At 39.2% G+C, this 13,193-nt stretch overlaps 1 protein-coding gene across 1 annotated transcript in view; it reads right to left on the bottom strand.

Moving 5' to 3' along the window:
• Fbn2 (fibrillin 2) overlaps positions 1-13,193 on the bottom strand; it is a 187,646-nt gene that overhangs the window by 96,216 nt on the left and 78,237 nt on the right. Inside the window, exons 9-11 of the mRNA XM_051200751.1 lie at positions 3,108-3,260; positions 1,886-2,098; positions 758-895 (exon numbers count right to left, since the gene is read on the bottom strand). Of these exons, the coding sequence (XP_051056708.1) occupies positions 758-895; positions 1,886-2,098; positions 3,108-3,260 (504 nt within the window). The remainder of the gene's footprint in view (positions 1-757; positions 896-1,885; positions 2,099-3,107; positions 3,261-13,193) is intronic.

Below are 13,193 nucleotides of genomic sequence, written 5' to 3' on the forward strand. Positions count from 1 at the left end.
CACACTCCTTTATTCCTAGCTCTCAGAAGGCAGAGTTTGAAGCCATTCCAGTGTACATAGTGAGTTCTAGGGCAGCCAGAACTATAGGTTTGTTTACATAACAGGACTGTATATATCTTGCCTCAAAAAAACAAAAGAAGAAGGAAGAGGAGAAAGGAAAAATTAGTTAATGATTATAGCCAACACATTTTAAGAGTTTAAATGAGTCAGAGACCAAAATATTTGTAGTTAGCATTATCACTTCCAAAGTGATGGATGAAGAATATTGTTTTCAAATACATTCACTTTAAAAATTTGCAAAGGCCTTTAATCCCAGACCTTGGAAGGCAGAGGCAGGCAGAGGGAGGCGATCTCTGTGAGTTCAAGACCAGCCTGGTCTACAACAGCTAGTCCCAGGACAGGCTCCAAAGCTACACAGGGAAACCCTGACTTGAAAAACCTAAATAAATAAATAAATAAATAAATAAATAAATAAATAAATAAATTCATTAAACTAAGAGTAAGGATAAGCAGTTCTATAAAGAAGGGAGAGACAAATTATATTTAGGAAGAGAGAGAATGGGGAATTCTTATGTGATTTTGGTCAACAACCAGTTAAGGGGTCCTGGAATACACAGAATGGCATGCAGGGCAGAGAGACATCACATAAATTAGTTTTATTTCAAAAGACCTTAACAAGTCATATCCAGTCCCATATTTTCTTATGCTCTAGCTGTTATGTGAAAACTTAAGAAGGCTTGAAGAATCGTGAGCTTACCTATGCAGTCTCCGTTTGCATCCTGTTTATAACCCATGTTGCATTCACATCTGTAGCTGGACACAGTAGGTATGCAGCGTCCATTCAAACACAGGTTGGCATGGTGCTTACATATGTCTATTGTCTGGTTGAGAATTGCTATGGGATATTATGGTGTAATCAGATTTGGTCATTACAACATGAATTGCTTATTCAAACTACTTTTTAGAAGTTTAATATAAATTAATTTAGTACATATCAGAAGCCTGCAATAGTCTGTATTTTATTAAATTATATTTCCCACTTTGGAGGTATTTGAAATATGTGTCTATGTGTGGGTACTTTGCTCATAGTCATTCTCTGTTACACTCACATTTTTATTACATTTTAATAAGGAAGATATTAAAAAACAAATATTCAAGACACATGGCCACAAGTCCTGCTTGTTAAGTCACACATCTGGAAACTCTGCTCATGCCTTTTGAAAGGAATTTCAGGAATGTTCTACTATACGTGTGAGCACTTTCCATTCTTTTTCTTTAATCTCTTGTAACTTGCTGAATATGTAGATGTAGCAAATAGTGAGCCAGAATGAATACACATAACAACATGGGATATTATTAGATATTATTATCAAGAACAGTGCTCTTAAAGAGCAAGCTTAAATGTCAAGCAGACAGATGCCAATTCTGCTCTGAAGCCCACAGTTCCCCATTTCAAGCAATTTGACAACAATGGTAAAGCACGAGGAAAGGAGGTCTGTGAACTAGGCTATTTGGAGAGGCATGGAGCAGGGCTTGCTTTATCTCATTTGAGACATGGTGTTGGGAAACAATCCAAGCAGTGTATGAGTAGGGCAGTGAGATGGGCCAGATGAACCAGAATCCAAACATGCTTTCCAGTGATGTCATCTAGACTGGATATTCTTGGATGCTTATTTGTATTTTCAGAGAGCCTAGGCCACACTTTCTTTTGTTCCAATTTATCCAAAGGATTGAAGAACAGACCAAATGTTTCCCTGCCGCATTTTCTTAAATTTAATATCAGTGTAGTTTGGATACATGTACACAACACACACAAATATGTTTGTTAACATAATGTCATTTGGGCCTGGGAACTCAAGAGTCTACCAGAAACATGAGCACTTACTTAGTCCAGTGATGATAGGTCCTTGTCCCCCGGCTCCTACTCCAGCTCCCCCAACACCAGGTGAAAAGCCATTGCCTCCAGGGATGGGGAGGTAGCCTGTCCCTCCTGGGCCATAGCCATTGCCATTGCCTCCAGTGCCTCCTGGTCTAGACACTGAACTCCCTGGAATGCCACCCATGGGAAGGCCATCCAGGCACAGTCTACGGTATTCCTCTGTAAGAAAAAAGGGTGTGCATCATAAAAGCAGTTGTCATAGATCATTTTTAGTTTATTTATTCATTATAATATGAATAAGGAGGTTATTGCCTTGTTAAATATTTTCAATGCTGTATATTACCAAGAACAGGGTATAGGTGTTTCAAAAATATTTAAAACTCATGTTCCTCATTATTTGAACTGACTTAACACAAAGAGCCCTTTGTGTGTACCCGTTTTACTTTACCCCCTAAGTATAACTCATAAAATTCCAGGTGTAACTATTCTTGCAAGAAATTTACTTGAGCAGGTGAAAAGCTTCAGGTAAACCATTCTACATGTTTAGCTTTACTTGAATTCTCATTAATATTATATTCACCCAAATTTTATGTTTGTTTTCTTCATTTTTAAGGGATTCAAAATTAATAAAGAATCAGAATGTTTTTAAAATAAATTTTAGCAGTAGACATTATCTACATAACCTTAAAATCTTTACTTAGTTGTGTGTAAGTATCAAAACCAAGTAAGAAGAAGCAAGGCTGTAGCAACTGCCTTATTTTCCCAATTATTCATGGCATTAGGGCAGTATATTAGAGATCAAGCATAAATGAAGAATGTTGTCCCCTTTTCTTTCTCTGTAACTGCATATGTGCTTTTATAAGTAAATTTCAGAAGCTTTAATTATTTTGTGTTTTAGAATTCCACATGGAAAAGATAACAGAAACTGTCAACATATTTGTGAAGCCCTAATCATACTTTATTTTTCATGCTATATCTACCAAGAAAGCCTTCTCACTCATCCTAAGGGGGCTTTTTCCAATAGAAAGTCACTTATAAGGCACAGGATATGGGAGGTATTAATTCCCTGGTCAGGAGAAAGGAAAGAAGCTATTGTAAAGGGCTAATACACTACAAGATGCTGGTAATCCAAATAAATGTCTGCTATGCTTCAAGAAGGGCAGAGAACACCAGCATTACTGACAGTCTCAATACTGTTGGTACCAAGGTGACAGCAACCTGCACTCACCAGAACCTCTGACAGGACAGGCCTCAGGAATGGTCCCGATGCCCCAGCAGCGGCCGGGCTCACAGCAGCACTGAGCTTTTGCCATTCTGCCTGGGAGTTCTTGTGCACAGCGGCCATTTACCAGGCCGGAGAAGCATGTGCCCATTCTTTGATCTGTAGATGTAAAGGGAAAATGGAAGACATGGCAGAATTAACTCCAGTTCCTACAGCAACCATTTTCCATGTTAGGAGAATATGGGAGAGGTGAATTGCATTGACTCTTGCTTATACCAGTTCACTCTTGTCTTTTAATTTTTACGCAGCTGATCATTGCTTTATTCATTTATTCAGCAGAGATTCCTTTATATAATGATTCTGTATTATGTTCCTTTAATATGGAAGTGGAAGATATGCAAATCTGAGGCAAGCTTCAGTGACAAGTCAAACAGGTCTCATGCTTGAGGAACAGTGACAACCAAACCCATTTTTACAATCTTCTTCAGGCCTGATCAAGACACTTTTCATTAACAAGAAGAAAATGGGGTTGCACTAAGTAGCTGAGGCATGCATAGAGCTTTCTATGTATTCCAGACCAGTATCAATCTTGACTTATACATGTTCTATTGCCTGCCACTGAGATCTATGTAGCTATTCACTTTACAACAATATCTAGCTGATGGAGATGCTGACTTAAAGATCAGTCAGAAGCCACCAGAGACACATGTGACGTGACTGAGTACATGGGCCATGGGCTATAACCATACAAACAGAGTCCCAACTGACTAAAGACTAGGAACTTGCAGAGGCTACTATCACAGGGGACCTAAGGTCACTATGAAAGGGCCATGAGATTTGAATGCAATGTTGTAATGGTTTGTGGATAAGATGATTTCAATTAGAGAAAAGATAATGGTTGATATTTTAAAGTTCTTGAGTGCAGTGAGAACTATGAGAGGAGAAGGAAGAGCCATCAAGAGGACACAGGAGACATTCTGGGGAGCAATGACTTTGATGATGACAGTAGCCAGGAGCATTGGGCTCCTGAGTATAAGGAGCATTGGGCAGATGCTCTGAAGACAGAGAGAATGGGAAGTTGCCTACAAGCGGGATGTAAGAGGAAGAGTATTGGAAATTTCCTGAGCTTTGACTTGCACATTTCATATGGAAATCACTAAGAAATAAGCAGGCTGAGATGACAAGGCCAGATTTCTCTGTAATCCACCATGCATTTGGGATGCTGAATAAATGAGCTTGGAACCCAGAGATACACAGCAAATATGTGTATCTCCGAGTTGCCACTGCATATATGTAATTGAAAACGGTAAGGCTGGATGAGATACCTTGTGAGGAGTAAGGTTAACTAAGTAAGTCAAATGCAGATGAGATGTGAAGCAAAGTGATACCTCAGAAGTATCATCAATCTGGCAATTCAGTAATGGTAAAGTGTTGGTACACTATCTGGAGAATTTGAGGTAGGAAAGTAGCAGATATAATTTTAATATAATGGAGACTACTCTGTCAGCTAAATTTAGAAAAATCAGAATGGCAGGTAACACAGGAAGACAAGTTTTAATGGTAACAAAAGACTGTCAACTCTGAAACTCACAGGACTAAAAACCCAAGCCACCAGCAAACTTGATGTACGACTATCTTTCTTTTCCTGAAGGAAAAAGCACTGAAATTTGATCAAGCTCCTTTGTCAAACAAACATCAAAGCTCCCAGGGTTGTAACAGATAACTGAGGCAGCCTTAGAGCTTACTGTGGAGCAGCTTCAAACTTGAAACCATCCCTGCCCAGCTCTAAATTGCTAGGTTGTGGATGTATTACAAGCATGTCTGGTTATCAAGATGCACTCAAAGGCATTTTCTCCATGATTGTATAAAGGTACAGGATAATACTCAGGAACATCACACCAGTGATGCAAACTGAGAGAATGAGAATCAGTTTTCTCCACAGACAAGCTTCTTGACAGGTTATTCAGTCCCAAGTGGTCAGTCTTAAACAAAAATAAATACAAGCAACACTAAAATGACTCAATAAGTTGCGCACGCATGCACGCATGATTGCGTGCACACACATACATGTAACAATATTCAAGAAAAAGTGGTCATCAATCTGAAGGGGGCATGGGAGGAGTTGGAAGAGGAAGATGGATAGAAATGGGGTAAATACAGTACTCATGAAATTATAAAAAAAAATTCTTGGCATTAATTGCATAGTCTAACATAAAAACACCATTTCCTCAAATGGTCCATAGCATTCTTAGATTGGTCCCAACCAAGCTTGAAAAGAACAAGTTGGCTTTTAGACAGCCAGTAGGAAGTGGAATCCATCCTTCTGTTTTCCAATAGAAGCTCAGCTCGCTTGAAAGCAAAGTAATAAATCTGCTGCGTGTATGTATGCATGCTTTCCAATTTTAGTGTATGCACTGCTGTACAAACATGCATGAATGTATGCTTAAAATCATGGGAGACTCTAAAAATCTTTGGAGCTTGGTTTGGAGAGTTTGTAGATGGGAATGATATCCCAGGTTAACTTCTGTTGTAAAGTGAGTCATGGGAGGGAACACATTTTAAAATATTCATTCTAGGAGCCAACATATCATATTCTTAGTTCTACTTGATTGCTGTACTTCTCATGAACAAGAGGTAAATTAAGAAAGCTCAGAACTCTTAAAAATAATTCCAACTATAGAATACAACCAGTGTTACAAGGTAGGATGAAAACATGAAATTTGGCAAGGCTTCTGCATGAAAGAGGTTGTGGTATGTTTGAAAAAAAAAAAAAAAAAAAAAAAAACAAAATCATAGCCTTGAGTCAGGAGACCTTGAATTACTTCCATAGCTGTATTTATCTCTTCTTACTCATGGACAGAGCTCATGAGAAAATGAAATAAAGCAATGGGTCAACAGATCAAGTGGTAGATTGTCTACCTCCAATGTCCCTCTGAGTGAAATTATCCCAAATAGTGCAAAAGCATATGGATAAAAAGTGCTCTGCTGGCGTGAAAAGCAAGAGAAAAAGGAGCCCCCAAATGAAGTAAGATGGGCATCTCGGGAATTGAGTGTTCAGCTGGGTTTAACTTTTCAGTTTCTATCAAACTATGGATATAGCAAACCATTGTTACAGTTTCATAAAGCACAAAGCACACAGAACAGGATCCCACCCACCATGGTATAATTAGGTGCCTCAAAGACCAATGTCCTGAGAGCATTAATGATAAAGTGAGGGTGGACCTGTCTCTGTATTAGAGCTTTGTGGAGAAGGAAGCAGCTACCTCTTGAGAATTTATAACTATAGGCTCTTCCCACATCAACAGTATTGACATTGCAACTCATAGCCTGCTCCTGCTTTGACAAATCTCAAAGAAACAGTTTTTCAGGTACAGGCACACCTCATAACCAGAAAAAGCCAATACAAATGAGCACCACAACACAAAGAGAGGCTCAAAGGGCTTTCAAGAATTTCAAAGAAAACAGACTAAGTAGCAGTGAAGGAGTCAACACAAAGGAACAAGGACTCAATGAAGAAAAGGAAGCTGAATAAGTACAAAGTACTGTTTTTTTTTTTGTTTTGTTTTTTTAATTTCAGAATGATCAGACCAATCCTGCCAAATATTAACCATTTTAAATAATTAATAGTTAAATACTGACTAGTACTAAAGTGTTTTCTCTGTTTAAAGTGGTGATGTCTGAACTATGGATGGTGTAAAAGAGATACACACAATGAAAGAACTGCTTAGACAAGCTTTATGAATGCTGTGCCTGAAAGAAAGTACACAGCTGGATTAAGGAAGGTGACCTCAGATCTAAGAAATCCAATACATCCAAAGTGGGGCAAGAAAGAAGAAACCCAGACTATATAAAATAAGACTTATAGAAAGCTTGGTAAAAAACTTTAAATAAATCTAGCCCCACAATAGAATGGTGACAACTCTTTCAGTAGGACAATAACCACAGTCACAGTTCTGTAGGTAAGAAGGGCAGTAACAGCAGACACAGTCCTGTAGAAAAGGGGAAATCTGAACAACAAAGGCATGGGGCTTGATCTCATAGACATATCTAGAGTCTATCCATCATGCCCGAGAGACACACATGGCAGATTTAGAAAAACTAACTAAGCATTTGCTATGCCATCAGAAAACACCATACACTTCTCTGATTAGAATATAAGTAATGGAACTGGCTATCAATAGTAAAAGAAACCATGAAGACTCTACACACTTCGTCATGCTCAGAAACCAGGCAATATCTCATTTGGAATAAGGTAATGTGTATAAAAATGTAAATTCCAACATGGCAAGTGTATCAGGAGGCCACTCTATATGGGCCCCAGACACTAGCTGTGTGCTTGGATATTGCCAGTTCAGAAATCAGCATTTGCCAAGGTTTGGGGAAGTAAGTGAATCATGCCTCCCACTGCATACACACAGCTCTGCTTCACACTGATAAATAAATATATACCAGAGGGACTAGGAAAAGCAGAACTTCATTTAAATACATGGCTGCATGCTAAGTAGCCTTTTTATTATGTGTTTTATTTCACACTGACATCATGTGTCATCATGTACATGATGTACATGTAATCACATACATTAACATCATGATGTTAAAGGAAGAGTCTTCAGATTGAAAAGCATACTAGTAATTCCTAGTCTATGGTTTCAAAATCTCAGGCTAGTATTGTAACTTAGGAAACTAGGCCATATGTGAGAGGGTAGAGACAGAGAGGGAGGACTATAAAGATATACTGTGAAGGAAGCCAGTTCAATTCGGTCCAGTGTGTCTATAATTCTGTGGTCCTTACAAAGAACTGCATTAAAGTGTTTCAGCAAGAGAGAAGTCATTTAGAAGAGCACTGGGCAGAAATGAAACATTATTCCTTGAAGAAAGGACTTATTTGGGGTAAAGGCAAAGAAAACCCATAAAAACATGGTCTTAATATTTGTTGTGCACTCAACTAGACTGACACACTGTAAATAAGGAGAGGACATTAAGTCTACCCCTCTAGTCATCTCCACACTTGTTAAATTGCCCAAGCAGGCTCTCCAAGTTTTATTTACCACTGTCCCCAGGAAAAGAAAACAATTTACCTCCTGGGAATAAAATATAAACCTTTATTGAAACAAAATCACGCCACAATCATTAGAATGTGCCTCGTGGTCTGGTATTTAGTATAAATCTGGTTGAAGATAACTGATGGTCAATGATAGGGTGACAGAGATGATGAAACCCTGTTTATACTTGGAGATGGAAACCTGAAATGTGCATGTCTTTACTGAATGGTCTCTTCTCATTAAAACACAGAGCAGAGAAGATAAGCCCAGGTCAGAATACTCATGACAGTTGGTACCCTGACACTGGTCAAATATCCACACCTCTGATAGCCTAGTTCCAGTTTGGGTTACTGTGGAACTCCACAGACCTGTCTTTTCCCAGGATACTTTTTTATACAAATTTCATGTTGGCATTATTCAATAGATACTAGGAGCAAAGAAAAAATTGAACCACAGGCACCAGGTTCACTGTTTCCCTTGACATAGTCCAGATTCTTCCTTGCCTTCTTGCCTTGTGTCACCTTTGGACATTGTTTCTTAATCACTGGTCGTCGTCTTCTTCTTCTCCTTCTCCTTCTCCTCCTCCTCCTCCTCTTCTTCTTCCTTTTTTTTTTTTTTTTTTTGTTCTTCTAGACAGGGTTTCTCTGTATTGTTTTGTTTTGGATTCTGTCCTATCCTGGAACTAGCTCTGTAGACCAGGTGGTCTCAAACCCCCAGAGATCCACTTGTTTCTGTCTCCCAAGTGGCAGGATTAAAGGCGAGTACCACCAACGCCTGGCAATCATTGGTCTTCTATTATACAATTGTGAACTAGCTACAACACTGTTCATCCTTGACTTGCCTTCTAGCTTTTATCAACAAACACCTTTAGGTATTTCAGGTTCTTTCTCAAGTGCTTTCTTGTAAATGTATCAGAAATGAGCACAAAAATGTAACAGAGTGCTACACATTATACACACCAGGGCTACGTTCTGAATTTTAAAGAACGTGTGATAGCCATCAAATGATAGCCATCAAACTAGGCCACTGGATGACAATTTGCCTTTTTGACTGACATGCACCTCCCCACATGACTCCCAGCCCATTGTTTTTCATGCCTCACCCTGCTTTGGACTCTTGATGGACTCTTACTGCATTCAGAATCTCCCTGCAGTCCACTCTACCATCAGACTCAGTCTCACTCCTCCTTTTACTTTATTGCCCATCAGTCTCCTACTCAGTTCTTTCCCAGCTAAGCTCTGCTCAGTGTCTCCTGAGCCCATATGGGACACTTTCAGTACCCAGGTGCACATAGAATTCTCTTGTTTGATCAATACTATTCCTCCTACAGGTCCTGTACCTATGCATGTTACATCTACACTAGTGCTCATTTTCTTTCCAATGGTGTGTGTGTTGCATGTATTATATGTGTATGTATGTATATGGGCACACGTATGTGAGGGGATACATGCACATAGGTGTGGACACATGAAGTAAAGCCCCAGATGATAATAAGTGCCTTCCTCAATTGTTCTTTATTTATTGAGCAGAGTTTCTCAACGAACCTGGGGATAACTATTTCTGGCTAGTCTCATTAACCTGCTTGCTCAGGGATCTTCTGTCTTTACCATCTAAGTGCTGGGTTCACATATAGCTGACAGGCCTTCCTGGCTTGTGCAGGTTGTGGAGAGCTAATCTCTGGCCTAAGGCTTGCAGGGAAGTATTTCATTCATTGAGCCATCCCTCCACGGCTTTAATTATCAACATTGAAAACCATTTTTGCTGTTCTTCTGTACATGTGGAGGTCAGAAGACAACTGCATGGCAATGGTTCTCTCCTTCCACCTTTATTATGGGCAATAAACTCAGGCCACAAGACTTGCATAAGTATTTTACTGCTGGACATCTAGCCAGCTTTAGCCTTTTGTTTTGCTTAATGGTACACACTACTTTAAAAGTATTTAGCAGTGAGTTACTTCTTTCCTTAAACATTCTCTCTCTCTCTCTCTCTCTCTCTCCCTCCCTCCCTCCCTCCCTCCCTCCCTCCCTCCCTCCCTCTCTCTCTGACACACACACACACACCTTATATTTTCAGATTTGTACCCTCAGGACATTCCAGGTGGTGCTTTGTAACTCGAAATGTGTAAAGCTGGAGGAAAATGCATTAGAAAATTGTGATTACATCACTTCCTACAAGAATTTTTAAATGTTTAACCTCTTTTTCTAAACTTTTCTTGCCTCTGATTGACAGATTTAGACAGTCTTTGTTGAGGATTGATGCTTTGTGAGCACAAAGAAGCAGGCATCTTTGCCTGCACCCAGCTTGCTTTCTGCAGCTTAAATATTCATTACCTATTACTCCTTGTGCCAGTCATTCTTCAGTGCCTGCATTAAATTGTGGAAATTAGGTATTAATGATGCCCAAGGGGAGCAAATTCCAAAATGACATAAGGCTCATTAAATAATGCTATTAAAATGCTTTTAAGGAAAATACTATTAGTGACACTTCAACTCTTTTAAAATGAGGCATATGTTAGTTTCTTGGTTATGTTTTTTTTTTCTGGATTAAAAAAATGATTAGCACACTAGGTAAAATTAAGCTAGAATTTGTCTTCCTAATTTAGAATTAAATGAAATGGGAGGGCTACACTACTTGAGAGTTAAAATGACTAGATAATATTTCTGCCCTATGAAGCTCTTCTCTTGTTCACAGGACAAGACATCTTATGTGTTTTAGGCTCAGCACAATGACTTTGTTGGTTTTCTTATGATGTTGTAGGGAGAACTGTGTCGAGTAGGACAAGCAAGCAGGGCAGATCCAGCAAACATCTCTCTCAGAACAAAGCTGCAAGAGCAGGAAGCTTCATACTAAAGACTGTTGGGAGCTTATTCCGCTCAGTATCAGCATGCACACTACGTACTTACAAAACAAACATCAGAGGGAGATTCATATATTCATGACATAAGAGTCTATCATAAATAAATTTAACCTAAGAAAATATACATACACTCAAGATTTTTAAAACTCAAAAACCTCTTAAATGTGAAACTGCTGAATTTAGTTTTTTTTCTTCACATAAAAACATACTCTCTCTCTCACTACCTCTCTCTCTCTCTCTCTCTACACACACACACACACACACACACACACACACACACACACACACATATATATATAATGCATTTTTTAAAATTAAGCTCTTTACTTAATTTTAGCTCTAGCTTTATAATTTCAGGGAGTCATTTTTCACTTTTGTATTTTTGGGGTGCCCTCCCCCTGTACACTTGGATAGAAGGTTCCCTCTGAAATGAAGGAGATATCTGGAGGCCCAGGACTCAGCTTCTGGAGTCAACCTGTGAAGTATCCAGGATCACAACTGATCCTGGCATCATCTTGTCCATCAGAAAACCAAAGGACACAAAGACGTCATTAACCAAATGAAACTCCTATACCCACTATCATCTCATTCACACATCTGGTGGCTTTCCCATTCATTCAAATGTGTTTACTCAGCAGGAAATGCATACTACATATGCCATGGAGCCCCACATCCATGAGGCTGAGGAAGGCAGGGGCCCAAAGTCTGGTTGCTGGGAAAAGCATGGACAATAAATTCTGAGCCTGGGCCATGTAGGAGGGTCTCAATCATTCTGTCCAAGAAGGAAGTTGAGAGTAGGTAGGAGTAGCTATTAAAAATAATGAGAGTAGGTAGGAGTGGCTATTAGAAATAATTCCTAATTTGAGGCGCAAAGAACGGGTGAGCTTTAATGAGTATGGAATGGAGAAAACCACGATAATTCGGGCAGAGGAGTCTGTGGGCAAACAAGACGATGCTATCACACTTCTCAACAAGAGATGTGCATGTAAGGTCAAAGGTGGTTACAGATGAGCCCTGGATATAAGCTCAGTGAAGACTTGCAAGAGACAAACAGGCTATTTTAAGTTAATGGTAAAACAAAGAGAAGAAAGATAACTAGTCCACAAGCCTTGTGGTGAAGAGAAGACATTTTACAACCTTTTCTTGTTTCTCCTGATAATAACAGTGACGACAATGATTCTGTTTTATTGAACACGTTCTATGACAGAGATGGAGAAAGACCAGTAGCCTGCCTGTGCCCTAACAGATATGCAGGTGAGGGTGTGCAGTGCCTCACATGTCACATATAATTCATGATAGTCGTGACTGTCACCATCACCCACATGTCTATTCTGTGATCCTACTATCTGTCATAACAGCATGGCCTTCCGACGGCAGGACATCGCCTTTCACCTTCACTGATGGTGGCCATAGCTAAATTAGTGCCTGGTAGATAAGATATTCCTCAAATGGTTTCAAGCCATAGTCCTTGCTGGTATGAGATTTTCAGCTTACCTCCTTAACTCTGTAGTTCCAGCTCATGAACTGGTTCACTTAGTACTGTCACTAATCCACAGACCCCTCAGGAAGCTATTGCTAAACTAACTGCCAGACTGGGGCAAAGCCTCATTAACCCATTGTTCCCTTCAGTGGACCATGAAACTCTATTCTTTGGACACTAGACTAATTTCTCTAATTCATCATTATATAAATCTTGAGTGCTGCTATAGAAATTGTACATATTTTTCCCTCTATTTGTAGCTATTATCACCTTAGTATTGGAACTGAGCAGTATGAATGTCCAAGGCAAGAAATGTGAAAGTAACTAACTATACCATCAAAGGATATTTCATAATCTCTGGGTTCACACAACAGAAGCCCAAAGCATGCTTCCTGATGGATGACCTATACTATGGCTGCAACGTCCAGCTTCATCTTTTTAAACACAGCAGTGTAAGTATATTTATCTTTAATTTGAATATGTTTGAAACACAAAATTAGGGGTGCCAACTCCTCCTTTGTAGTAAGTACTTTTTTTTTTTTTTAAAAAAAAAAACCCAGAATAAACAAGCTTTAAGTAAATAAGATGCTAACTGTCTGTGTTCATGACTCAACAAAAGAATCTTAATTACTATATTTCCGCCCCCAACAAGTTTTTCTCCCCCCCCAAAATGATTTTGACAACATAAAACTAAGCCAGATGCCTCCTGAAAG

Source organism: Phodopus roborovskii, unplaced genomic scaffold (assembly GCF_943737965.1).
Source record: "Phodopus roborovskii unplaced genomic scaffold, PHOROB, whole genome shotgun sequence".
In the NCBI taxonomy this organism is placed as follows: Eukaryota; Metazoa; Chordata; class Mammalia; order Rodentia; family Cricetidae; genus Phodopus; species Phodopus roborovskii.